Genomic DNA, 12,312 nt, shown 5'->3' with positions numbered 1-12,312 from the left:
ATGCACATATTGTAAGTAAGTTTGGATCAAAGTGTCAGCCAAATGAAATGTAATGTACTGAAAGAATTAAAACATAGTACAAATAGATAAAATGTATTTCTATCTCATCTGTAATATTCAAGATGATAATCCCCCACAGAGCTGTTGATAACAGTCCACATCAACTGTCTCCACTTCCCTCAGTGTGAAAACATAATTATATAATTAATGAGAACTGTTTACAACAGTGGTCTTCAACAGGGGGTCCGCGACCCCTAAGGGGTCCATGGGGGAACTGCAGGGGGGTCGCGAAATTCTTGGTTGATAAGAAAAAAATGTATGTATTATTTTATTTATATTTTTTTCAAAAAAAAAAATTCCACAAAATTCACTTCTTCAGAACCAGAATTGTATATATTGTCTTCAGATACACATTGACATGAATCCAACATATTGTAGCGAACAGATAAATTGAGGCAGAAGACGTTATCTTTCAGTCAGCAATGCACACATTCAGCTACACACAGGAGCTCTCTAAAGCTGGGCACCGGTTCACAGTCCCTTTCATGAAAATACGACAGCACAGGCACTAGCCAATCAGATCGCGTTTATACTCATGTCTAAAGAGAGCAAAGCTCAAAAATAAAAGATGGCGGACCAAATACTTCGTATTTGTACCTAAAAGTTGTTTGTTTTACTTTTTTTTGCTTAGATTAAAAAAAAATTACCGAGAAATAGACACTGTACAATGAAAAAAAACATGACTGTAATTGAAAAATAAGTCTGAGAGGATTTGCGAGGTGTCTGAGCCACCTTTCTAATGTTAGCATTCTACTACCCACAAGGGTAGTATTGAATGCACAACAACAGGGTAGCTATGTTTATACATGGCACTAGGCCCAGAATAATATAAACACTATTTTATGCAATTTATATAGTAGGGGGTCCCTGCTCCATCTCGCCATCAGTTTGGGGGACCTTGGCCTGGAAAACATTGAAGACCCCTGGTTTACAACACTGGTGTGTGGAGATTATAATCATATCTAAACTGTCTAATTCACTCTTAAATTCCATAACAGGCTAAATAAACGAGATGGGAATGGAGGATATACCAGCCTGTATCAGCACATTTGTGAAACATAGTTACTATGACATGCAGCTTACACATGTAGCATATTGATATTAAAATTTAAATCAGGTCACAACCAAACACAAAACTCTGTAGTTAACTTGCTTCAATCTGTTCATTAGACGTGTTAAATAAACGGTAATTTTTATAACAATTACATATTAAAAAACCACTTGAGACATGTAAGTATATGATGACAGATAAAGTAATAGGTTTTGTTACTTACCTCTAATGAGTTCGTAAAGATCGCGACCATCCGGAGCAGCTACAGCACAGCGCTAAACGGTTAGCACCGCCGGGTAGCATGTAGATAGCTCCTTAAGGCCAATGTATGCTTCTGCGTTTTGACGGACACGGACAGATAGGACCGCCCTCTCCAACGTGGAACGCCCTCTCCGTGCCTCTCCGAGGCTCCTCGGAGAGCTTTTCGTGCAGCTCTCATTTTTCTAACTACACGTCGAAATGACGGACAGCCCACGGATAGCACTTGGCTGTGATTGGTCCGCTAACGCCAGCATTTCGGAATGGAAACTTCCTGTTCCATTCCCTACATCACTCATCTCATCTCATCGTCATCCGCTTATCCGGGGTCGGGTCGCGGGGGGAGCAGCTCAAGCAGGGGGCCCCAGACTTCCCTTTCCCGGGCCACATTGACCAGCTCTGACGGGGGGATCCCGAGGCGTTCCCAGGCCAGTGTTGAGATATAATCTCTCCACCTAGTCCTGGGTCTTCCCCGAGGTCTCCTCCCCACTGGACGTGCCTGAAACACCTCCCAAGGGAGGCGCCCAGTGGGCATCCTTACCAGATGCCCGAACCACCTCAGCTGACTCCTTTCTAAGTAAAGGAGCAGCGGCTCTAATCCGAGTCCCTCACGGATGACTGAGCTTCTCACCCTATCCCTAAGGGAGACGCCAGCCACCCTTCTGAGAAAACTCATCTCGGCCGCTTGTACCCGCGATCTCGTCCTTTCGGTCATCACCCAGCACTCATGACCATAGGTGAGGATAGGAACGAAGATCGACCGGTAGATCGAGAGCTTTGCCTTGCGGCTCAGCTCTCTTTTCGTTACAACGGTGCGGTAAAGCGAACGCAATACCGCCCCCGCTGCTCCGATTCTCCGGCCAATCTCACGCTCCATAGTACCCTCACTCGCGAACACGACCCCGAGGTACTTGAACTCCTTCACTTGGGCTAAGGACTCATTTCCTACCCGGAGTAAGCAATCCATCGGTTTCCTGCTAAGAGTCATGGCCTCAGATTTAGCGGTGCTGATCCTCATCCCAGCCGCTTCACACTCGGCCGCCAGCCGATCCAGTGAGTGCTGAAGGTCACAAGCCGATGATCCAATGAGGACCACATCATCCGCAAAAAGCAGTGACGAGATCCTCAGACCACCGAACTGCAACCCCTCCCCACCACGACTACGCCTCGATATCCTGTCCATGTATATCACAAACAGGATTGGTGACAAGGCGCAGCCCTGGCGGAGACCAGCACCCACTGAGAACGAAACTGACTGGCTGCCGAGGACCCGAACACAGCTCTCGCTTTGGGAGTACAGGGATTGGATGGCCCTGAGGAGAGACCCCCTTACCCCATACTCCCGCAGCACCTCCCACAGTTTCTCCCGGGGGACCCGGTCATACGCCTTCTCCAGATCCACAAAACACAAGTGGACCGGATGGGCATACTCCCAGGCCCCCTCCAGGATCCTTGCGAGAGTGAAGAGCTGGTCCGTAGTTCCACGTCCGGGGCGAAAACCGCATTGTTCCTCTTCAATCTGAGGTTCGACGATCGGCCGAACCCTCCTTTCCAGCACCTTGGAGTAGACTTTACCAGGGAGGCTGAGAAGTGTGATACCCCGATAATTGGTACACACTCTCTGGTCCCCCTTTTTGAACAGGGGAACCACCACCCCGGTTTGCCACTCCTTTGGCACTGTACCCGACTCCCACGCGATGTTGAATAGGCGTGTCAACCATGACAGCCCCTCAACACCCAGAGCCTTTAGCATTTCTGGCTGGATCTCATCAATCCCTGGGGCTTTGCCACTGCGGAGATGTTTGACTACCTCAGTGACCTCCACCAGGGAAATTGACGACGAAACACCATCAACCTCGAGCTCTGCCTCCAACATAGAGGGCGTGTTATTCGGATTCAGGAGTTCCTCAAAGTGTTCCTTCCAACGTCCGACGACCTCCTCAGTTGAGGTCAACAGAGTCCCATCCTTACTGTACACAGCTTGGATGGTTCCCCGTTTCCCCCTCCTGAGGTGCCGGATAGTCTTCCAGAAACACTTTGGTGCCGACCGAAAGTCCTTCTCCATGACCTCTCCGAACTTCTCCCACACCCGCTGCTTAGCCTCCGACACGGCAGCAGCTGCAGCCCTTCGGGCCTGTCTGTACCCTGCAACCGAGTCAGGAGTCCTCCAGGATATCATATCCCGGAAGGCCTCCTTCTTCAATCGGACGGCTTCCCTGACCACCGGTGTCCACCACGGTGTCCGAGGGTTACCGCCCCTTGAGGAACCTAAGACCCTGAGGCCACAGCTAGCCGTCGCAGCTTCAGCAATGGAGGCTTTGAACACCGCCCACTCCGGCTCAATGTCCCCAACCTCCACAGGAATGCCAGAAAAACTCCGCCGGAGGTGTGAGTTGAAGATACCTAGGACGGGGGCCTCCTCCAGACGTTCCCAGTTCACCCGCACTACTCGTTTGGGCTTACCAGGTCTATCCGGAAATTTCCCCCATTCCCTGATCCAACTCACAACCAGATGGTGGTCGGTTGACAGTTCCGCCCCTCTCTTTACCCGAGTGTCCAAAACATGCGGCCTCAGATCAGATGACACGATCACAAAATCGATCATTGATCTTCGGCCTAGGGTACTCTGGTACCAGGTACACTTATGAGCACCCTTATGTTCGAACATGGTGTTTGTTATGGATAATCCATGACTAGCACAGAAGTCCAATAACAAACGACCGCTCGGGTTCAGATCAGGGAGGCCGTTCCTCCCCACCACGCCTCTCCAGGTATCTCCATCGTTGCCCACGTGGGCGTTGAAGTCACCCAGCAGAACTACGGAGTCCCCTACTGGAGCCCCATGCAGGACTCCATTCAGGGTCTCCAAGAAGGCCGAGTACTCTGAGCTGCTGTTTGGTGCATACGCACAAACAACAGTCAGAGTTTTCCCCCCTACAACCCTTAGGCGCAGGGAGGCGACCCTCTCGTCTACCGGGGTAAACTCCAACACCGCGGCGCTCAGCTGGGGATTTATGAGTATCCCCACACCCGCCCGGCGCCTCACGCCCTTGGCAACTCCGGAGAAGAATAGAGTCCAACCCTTATCCAGGAGTACGGTACCAGAGCCGAGACTGTGCGTGGAGGTAAGCCCCACCAGATCTAACTGGTAGCGCTCCACCTCCCTCACAAGCTCCGGCTCCTTTCCCCACAGCGAGGTGACGTTCCACGTCCCCAGAGCCAGCTTCTGCCGCCCGGGTCTGGTCCGTCGAGACCCCTGACCTTCGCTGCCACCCATGTGGCTGCGCACCCGACCCCAACGGGTCTTCCCACAGGTGGTGGGCCCATGAGATGAAGAGAGGGGGGGGGTGCCACGTAGTTTGTTCGGGCTGTGCCCGACCGGGCTCCGTGGCAAACCCGGCCACCAGGCGCTCGCCATCGAGCCCTCCGTCTGGGCCTAGCTCCAGACGGGGGCCCCGGGCTTCCTCCGGGCTGGGTCCCATCTCCTCTTGTATCGATATTCATTGAGGGTTTTTGAACCATTCTTAGTCTGGCCCCTCACCTGAGACCACTCTGCCATGAGAGACCCTACCAGGAGCACAAGGCTCCAGACAACACAGCCCTCAGGTTCACAGGGACACGCAAACCTCTCCACCACAATAAGGTGACGGTTCCAGGAGAGGCTCCCTACATCACAATAAACCAAAATCACAACTACGACTCTATGATTAATGTGACAAGTGTGTTAAGCCAGCGGCGTTGTCCGGCTGACGGTGGCTGGTTAGAGCACTTACAGCATGTGTGTACGGTCACATGAGGTTATAACGAACTTTCATAACGGGGCTAGCGGGCTAGCCACCATGCTAACTGCGGTGGGAACAGCGCACAAACCCGCTGACTTAATCCCAAGGCTCTCATGACACTGTTTCTCAAACACCGTCAGGTTAGAAGCAAACACTTGGTAGTAGCTAGTATCGGGTGTCCGTGCTGACTGTGTGTGGAAGCTGGGGGGAAGCTAGCTGCCTCCGTGTAGCTTCAAGCTGTTGCAGCTGTTGAATTAGCAACGCAGTTTGGAAACAAGACCGGGGAACCGCTGCGCTAAGACACGATAACAAAAGCATTTTGACCTGCTGGGTGTCACTTTATTCAGCAAAAACTGTCGCGTCATCAACATCCTTTTTCTGTTAGTTGCCATCGTTCACTGTGTGTGAGGAGCCGGGAGGACGTAAATTAGGGTGACCATATTTTCATTTGGGAAAACCAGGACACCTTGTGGGGGGGGGGGGGGGGGGGGGGGTTGAAGGTGGGGCGGGGGGGGGGGGGCTGGGTGGGTGGGCGGTCATGTGGAGGATGCTGCTGCTTTAATAGTATTTTATTATTATTCAATTATACCGGTATATTATATTATATAGATAGAACAAGATATTTACAGTTGGTTTATTAAAAATGCTTTTCAGTAAAAGTCAATAACAATAACTCCAATAATGACTGAATCGGGGAGGGTCTTTTTGAGCAATGCACTAGTGCAGTCCATGGATCTGTAACTGTTGTGGTGTTTTACTGTATGAAATGACCATGCAGCCTCCGCTGCATTCACTGCATCCTCGTTCCCTGGTCTGAGAAAGTACTGTGTGATCGAGCTAGCACTACCCTCGCCTCGGACAGCTGTTTTGTGCTTCTCGGTGTCCAGGTGGATTTTCAGATCTCTTGCACCTCCATTGGACACCGAGACATATGTGCCTGCTTTGCACACTGTGCACAAGGCTTCCCATTTGTCTCGACCCGTTCTGAAAGCCGGGAAACTCTTTAGTAATTCGTCGGTAAACGAGCACTTGCGCTTCGGCATGTTGCTTGCGTATGACTGACAGTCACGTTGTCTACGTTCTGATTAATAGGGCTGACAGCATAGGGGCGGGGATTAGGCTACGTCGCACGCAGCGCCGTGGGCAGTGCCCTAGTGCATGTAAATGTAATGGTCCAAAGAAGGTAATTTTAAAAACCAGGACATTTCCTCACTTTCTAAAAATAACCCGGGACACCCGGGACAGGTCGTGAAATACGGACATGTCCCGGGAAATACGGACGTATGGTCACCCTAACGTAAATAAACCAGCGTGGACTTCTTCTATACCTCATGAGGTAGGCTTGTCTAAGCTCGACTTCCGTTTCGCCATCTACTGTTCTGGCGGTGAATTGTTTTCACAACAAAAAGGCTCGTAGAACTATAAATCAAAAAGGGTCCGTCCGATCCGTCCGTCCGTCATTCCGAAACGGACTCGGAGAAGCATACTGAGGCCTTTAGCCCTGAGCTAACCCGTAAACGCTGAGCTCCGCGGCTGTCAGTCTTCACTCGCGCTCCTCCTCTTGCCCATTGATTCGTTAGCCAGGAACGAGGAGGAGTAAGCACCGGCAAGATGGCACCGGGGGAACGCCTCCTACTAGCCTCATTCTCACGCTGCAGAAAACAATGGGCGACGTCACGGACCCTCCGTCCATTTATAAACAGGTGCATCTCAATAAATTAGAATATCATTGAAAAGTTAATTTATTTCGATATTTCAAATTCAAAAAGTGAATCTCATAAATTATATAGATTCATTACACACAGAGTGAAATGTTTCAAGCATTAATTTCTATTAATTTTGATGATTATGGCTTACAGTTAATGAAAACCCAAAATTTTGTATCTCAGAAAATTAGAATAATATATGAGACCAATAAAAAATGGATTTTTAATACAGAAATGTTAGCCTACTGAAAAGTATGTTCATATATATGCACTCTATACTTAGTAGGGGCTCCTTTTACATGAATTACTGCATCAATGCGGCGGGGCACGGAGGCGATCAGCCTTCGGCACTGCTGAGGTGTTATGAAAGCCCAGGTTGCTTTGATAGCAGCCTCAGCTCGTCTGCATTGTTGGTTCCGGTGTCGCTCATCTTCCTCTTGATAATACCCCATAGATTCTCTATGGGGTTCAGGTCAGGCGAGTTTGCTGGCCAATCAAGCACAGTGATACCATGGTATTGGTACTTTTGGCAGTGTGGGCCGGTGCCAAGTCCTGCTGGAAAATGAAATCAGCATCTCCATAAACCTTGTCAGCGGAAGGAAGCATGAAGTGCTCTAAAATTTCCTGGTAGACGGCTGCGTTGACTTTGGACTTGATAAAACACAGTGGACCAACACCAGCAGATGACATGGCTCCCCAAATCATCATAGACTGTGGACTTCAAACAACTTGGATTATGTGCCTCTTCACGGGCTGCCTCGCTCAGAGTCCACAACAATGCAGTAAGTGGCCTTCACAACACAGCTAAACTCAAATTAGTTCTAACGGATAATGTCCTGTCACAGCCCTTCACACAACTTTTTAAAATTTCAGCATATTGTGAAAAATATACTGTGGAAGGTGAAAATTGCTATGTGATATAAAGGCCCTATAAACCCCTTCTTTAATTTTGTCAGAATCCCCTCCACAGCTGACCAGAGACCTGTCTGTGGTAAGTCTTAACATCTTGTAATTATGCTGCTGTGTAAATGCTAAGTCTCTGGCTGATAAATACATTTGAACGTTTTCACTCACCCTTAATAACTTACTGGATAATTTTTTTAAAGTAGTCCCAGATGGAAGGTTAAATGAATAATACGATGAATCATTTAAAGTTACAAAAAATGTCATTTCAAAGACCACCCAGAATGAGAAGCTGCTGGCCTTCGCCAAGTACAGCTACGATGCCCAGAGACAGCGCATCCGCCTCACAGAGTGGGGGGTTATCGGCAATAAGACCTTCCACCTCGACGTCCTTCTGCTCTACAGACAGGTAATGGCCACACATCTGCTTTGGGAAATGTGATTTACAGCTCAGCTCAGTGTGTAACACCATCCTGTCCTGTAGCGTGTGATGTATAAGATTAACTCCAAGAACCACACGTGCTGCAAGAGGCCGCTCAATGTGGACTTCCACCCACTGGCGATCCCAAAGAACGCGACCCTGCTGGCACAGGTTGTGCTGGGCAGCTCCTCTGGCCCGGGACAGGGAGTCTTGGTCAACACCTGGGCGGGGGAGCAGCAGATGAAGGAGGGGAAAGGTACAGTAGAGGAAGTAAGAGGGAATGAAACTAGATGTCATGTGGTGTATTGAGGCACATGACTGTCAGTGATTGTTCCCTTGTTTTTAAATTTCATTCCTTCTCATTCTCATGAACCTGCTTGTCTGGTTGCGCTGCCCCGGCCTCCTCGTGATCCTCGTGATCCTCGTGATCCGCCTCTCTGTCTGCAGCACAGTACATGAGCACCGTCACCGAGTTTGGATGTATTCCTGTCAGCACTCTGTTTCACACCAGCAAAACTGGATGGATGGTGACCAGGTCAGTGCATCAATGAACTATTCAGAAACACTATTTTCCACCAGACAGGTGATAGGGCTTTTTAAATTTTATTTATGTCACTATTGTTAAAAGGTCTGCTGTGAGAAACTTGTATACAATCAACAACATAATAGACTATTTGTGTTTTTTTTATATGCTGGTGTAAAACTACATAACAATTTTCATACATTTATTGACGTTGGCATTCACCAACAAAGACAAACTTGGATTTGCGTCATTCCAATTTATTTTCGGTATTGCAGGAGATTCTGGGACTTCAAGGGTATTTGTCTGTTTTCACCATGTTTTCTTCTTTGTGTTTCACCCACAGCTTTTTTAACAACATTGTCGGACTGCAGGACCCTCAGCAGCTCATCCCTCCACCTTTCTGCAAGGACGCGCAGCTGGAGGAAGAGGAGGGACAGGACACAAGTCTATATTTTAAAATGTATTGTGCACTGTGACTGTACACGACTATTTGGCACTGCATTATTACTCATTTAGTGGGATGTGGGTTGAATTGAGGCCACTTTTTTTCAATCAGTTTAAAATAGTACGTTTGTTGTGGGTTTAATCTTTTCTTATTTGTATAAACAGATTAAGTGTACTTGTGTCAGAAGTGATTTATTTCAAATACAAATGAAGCGAGAAACGATATGTACTATATACTTTAACAAATAAAATACACAATTACAATCTCTTTTTGGACAGAACATAAAACTTACGAGATTTTTTCATTTTTAATTTCCTTACATTAAATAATATATGGTAAAGACATGAATACTTGGTGGGAGCAATAAAGACAAATGATTTAACCAATGTTGAAATATGTACTTAATGATACTGATTTATAATAACAATTGAACAATCTCAATATGGTATGATATTATTTTTGAGGGACAGAACTTCAGAAAATAAGGCAGTTCAATCTGTTTTCTCAACCTACGTGAAATTAAAGTTGTTTCTGTCTTTTTGACCACTTTCGTTATTTCATCTTGAGAACACCGAGATCTCTTTCTGGCATCCTAAATGGGTTGGTCTGCTGGCCACTAGATGGCAGCAGTTACCACGTAAAAACCTGAGACCATGGTTGAGAGTGAGACCTAAATATATTTTCTGTAAAGTGAATTAGTTGGCATAATTGAGTCAGGAATAAAACATAGATTCTCTTTTAACAATAATTTTCAATAATTTATTCATTCGGGTTCATGAACATCCAGGTGTGGAAAGTTACTGATGTTTAATAGAGCGAGGAGTCACTTGGTAGCAGTAATAATACATTCCCCTTAATTCTCCAACCTCCTGCATGCCAACATTTGCTGCCATCGTCCCCGGCTCCTGGGCCTCCGTCTCCAGCCACAGCAGCCTGGCATCAGGGTCCTCATCAGAGAACTGGAGCAGAGACCCCGAGCCCCGCAGCACCTTCAAACACTGCCTCAGCACCAGGCCGGCCTTCCCCTTCCCCTCCTTAGACCTCAACAAGGCGTCTATGGTGCCCTTGTCGATGATCAGGTCCACGCTGCCAGAACCAAGGTGCTTGAGAAGGTGTGTGCAGTCCAGCTCCACAAACTCCAGCTGAGAAGAAACATTCTGAGGTTGAATTGCTTTCGCTTCAACGTGCTCCTTCATGAGTCGTACAGCTACGGGCGAAATGTCAGCACAGGTGACCTGCACCGGCACAGCAGAGTGTCTGTAAATACAAGGCCCAAGTGCTGAGGTGCCACAGCCCACGTCCAGGACACGGAGCAAGGCACCTGGATCACACTTGTGCTGCAAGAGGGGCATTATGAAATCCCGCACAGCCTCAAAGCCAAAGAACCACTCAAAGTTCTTGAAGGTGGGCGCCCGACTGTTGTTCTCAGTGTAGAAACGGTCCCAGGTTGCTTTCTTATCCATGTTTTCCATCAGTTCAGCTACACATAAAAAGAGTGAATTCATTATATTCAGTGGACTCATGCAGTGAAACACAGACAAACAGGAGGACGAGGGGTGGGAGAGGACGTCTCTAGATGGTAGACGATGTGGAGGTTTAGAGGTTTGGTTTCAGCATAGTTTCTGAAGATGAGCGCAGCTTTCCAGACTGCAACTCACGAGCGCTCTCTGGTGGCATGAGTCTGCCCAACCTTCGAGAAGAAGGAGTCCACCTTTTCAAATATACTGTATATATAAATAAACGTCCATGACAGAAACACAAAGTGGCGTTATCAACCATAGTCACCCTTATAAGTTTAGTTTTATTATAGATTTGGTGATGAACGTGATATTAAAACCAGTATTCATCTAATTTAATAGTATATAAAGTGTGCAGTATCTCTTTAAGCTCTGTCAGACTAATTTCTGTAATAATAAACATAGTGGTGACTTTTAAAGATGTAATGATTTAATTAAGGACAGAAAATAGGCTATTGTCAGATATTAATAGGCTGCTTTAGGCAAATAACTGAATTATGCAGTAACTTTATTCTCATTTTAAGTTTAGAAACCTCATTTAAAAACTGGAGAACGTGTGTGCTGCTAAACTTGCACAGCAACACAATTCAGATACAGTGCAGTTCATTAAAAACACTTACAGCTTTAATATTCAACTGCATCATGTCACAGCTAAACCAATATAGGTGCTAGCTAGCTATGAGTGCTAACCAAGTGTAGCTGCTGCTAAGGGTCAAAGCTAACTCGTTGTAGCTACTAGCCTAGCTTCGTTAGCTGCTGTGATACAGCCAACACGGTGCAGCGGCTAGCCTAGCTGCGTTAGCTGCCAATGTGTTAGCTGCAGTTTCTAACATGTGAGTCAGGCTAACTTGTGTTGCAGGGTCTCCAGGTGGAAACGTACCTGTGAGAGAAGAGTGGTGCCGCACACAGGCTGCAGCAGCTCTCACTCTGCTCAACAGTGTCAAAGATTTGAACATTTGTCCTTCTCCACTTGCGTCTTTGAATTTTGTCCACCGGAAGAGCTCTCACTCTGCCCCGCCCCCAACTACAAAACTCGATTGCTGTAGTCCACTAAATGTTAAAGAGACAGCGTCTCCTGCTGTTGTAAGCAGACGATCTTTGAATAGGGCTGAGCGGCGGTGACGCGACTGCGCATGTGTGAGAGCAGATGTAAACAACAACACAGCTGCTCCTCTGAACTTTGTTCAGTCAATGGTCCAAAACTAACGCATCAGAGTGAGAGTTCCTGTAGTAAAGTGAAGCTTCACAGGCAGGTGTCAGGTCTGGTTATAAGGTTATTAGAGATATGAACCTGATCACAGTCAGAATCCAACAATATATTATTGGTGTTCAGTGTTAATAACATTTAAAGCTTTAAGACATCCAATGGTTAAATATACAACAGCTACAATGTGAAGAATGTTATTTGCAGTTTGGAGTGATCAGAAAAATTATTAAACAATCAATAAGCAGTGTAGTTTTGATAGGCACTTGTCATTAGACAAGGAAATACCTCCAAGTCACTGGTTTCCGTCTCTTAGAGGTGAACATTTTCTGTTCCTCCCCACTAACTCAGAATGAACTGAACACCTTTGGATATCCATCTAGTATCGGTGCAGCTTAACCCCCTGAGGGCTGCGGGGGGAGCCAATCACAGCTGAGGTTGG

The 12,312-nt window shown here is 47.2% G+C and overlaps 3 protein-coding genes across 3 annotated transcripts in view; 2 read left to right on the top strand and 1 right to left on the bottom strand.

The window, feature by feature from the left end:
- Positions 1 to 9,692, top strand: part of LOC128430458 (ependymin-like) — a 41,651-nt gene extending 31,959 nt beyond the window's left edge. Inside the window, exon 7 of the mRNA XM_053416520.1 lies at positions 9,183 to 9,692. The gene's annotated coding sequence lies outside the window, so the exon portion shown is untranslated. The remainder of the gene's footprint in view (positions 1 to 9,182) is intronic.
- On the top strand, positions 7,546 to 9,692 carry LOC128430633 (ependymin-like). The gene is made up of 6 exons (XM_053416738.1): positions 7,546 to 7,639; positions 7,814 to 7,848; positions 8,035 to 8,169; positions 8,245 to 8,437; positions 8,629 to 8,716; positions 9,048 to 9,692. The coding sequence occupies exons 1-6, from the start codon at positions 7,546 to 7,548 to the stop codon at positions 9,178 to 9,180; spliced, it is 678 nt and encodes a 225-aa protein (XP_053272713.1). The 3' UTR covers positions 9,181 to 9,692.
- cskmt (citrate synthase lysine methyltransferase) lies at positions 9,140 to 12,253 on the bottom strand. Its single transcript, XM_053416517.1, has 2 exons — positions 11,547 to 12,253; positions 9,140 to 10,629 (listed from the first exon to the last, which is right to left on the bottom strand). Exons 1-2 carry the CDS (start codon positions 11,620 to 11,622, stop codon positions 9,947 to 9,949), a joined length of 759 nt encoding a protein of 252 aa, XP_053272492.1. The 5' UTR covers positions 11,623 to 12,253; the 3' UTR covers positions 9,140 to 9,946.
- Positions 12,254 to 12,312: the final 59 nt, after the last annotated feature.

This window comes from Pleuronectes platessa, chromosome 23 (assembly GCF_947347685.1).
Source record: "Pleuronectes platessa chromosome 23, fPlePla1.1, whole genome shotgun sequence".
In the NCBI taxonomy this organism is placed as follows: Eukaryota; Metazoa; Chordata; class Actinopteri; order Pleuronectiformes; family Pleuronectidae; genus Pleuronectes; species Pleuronectes platessa.
This window is presented reverse-complemented; position numbering and strand designations above follow the sequence as displayed.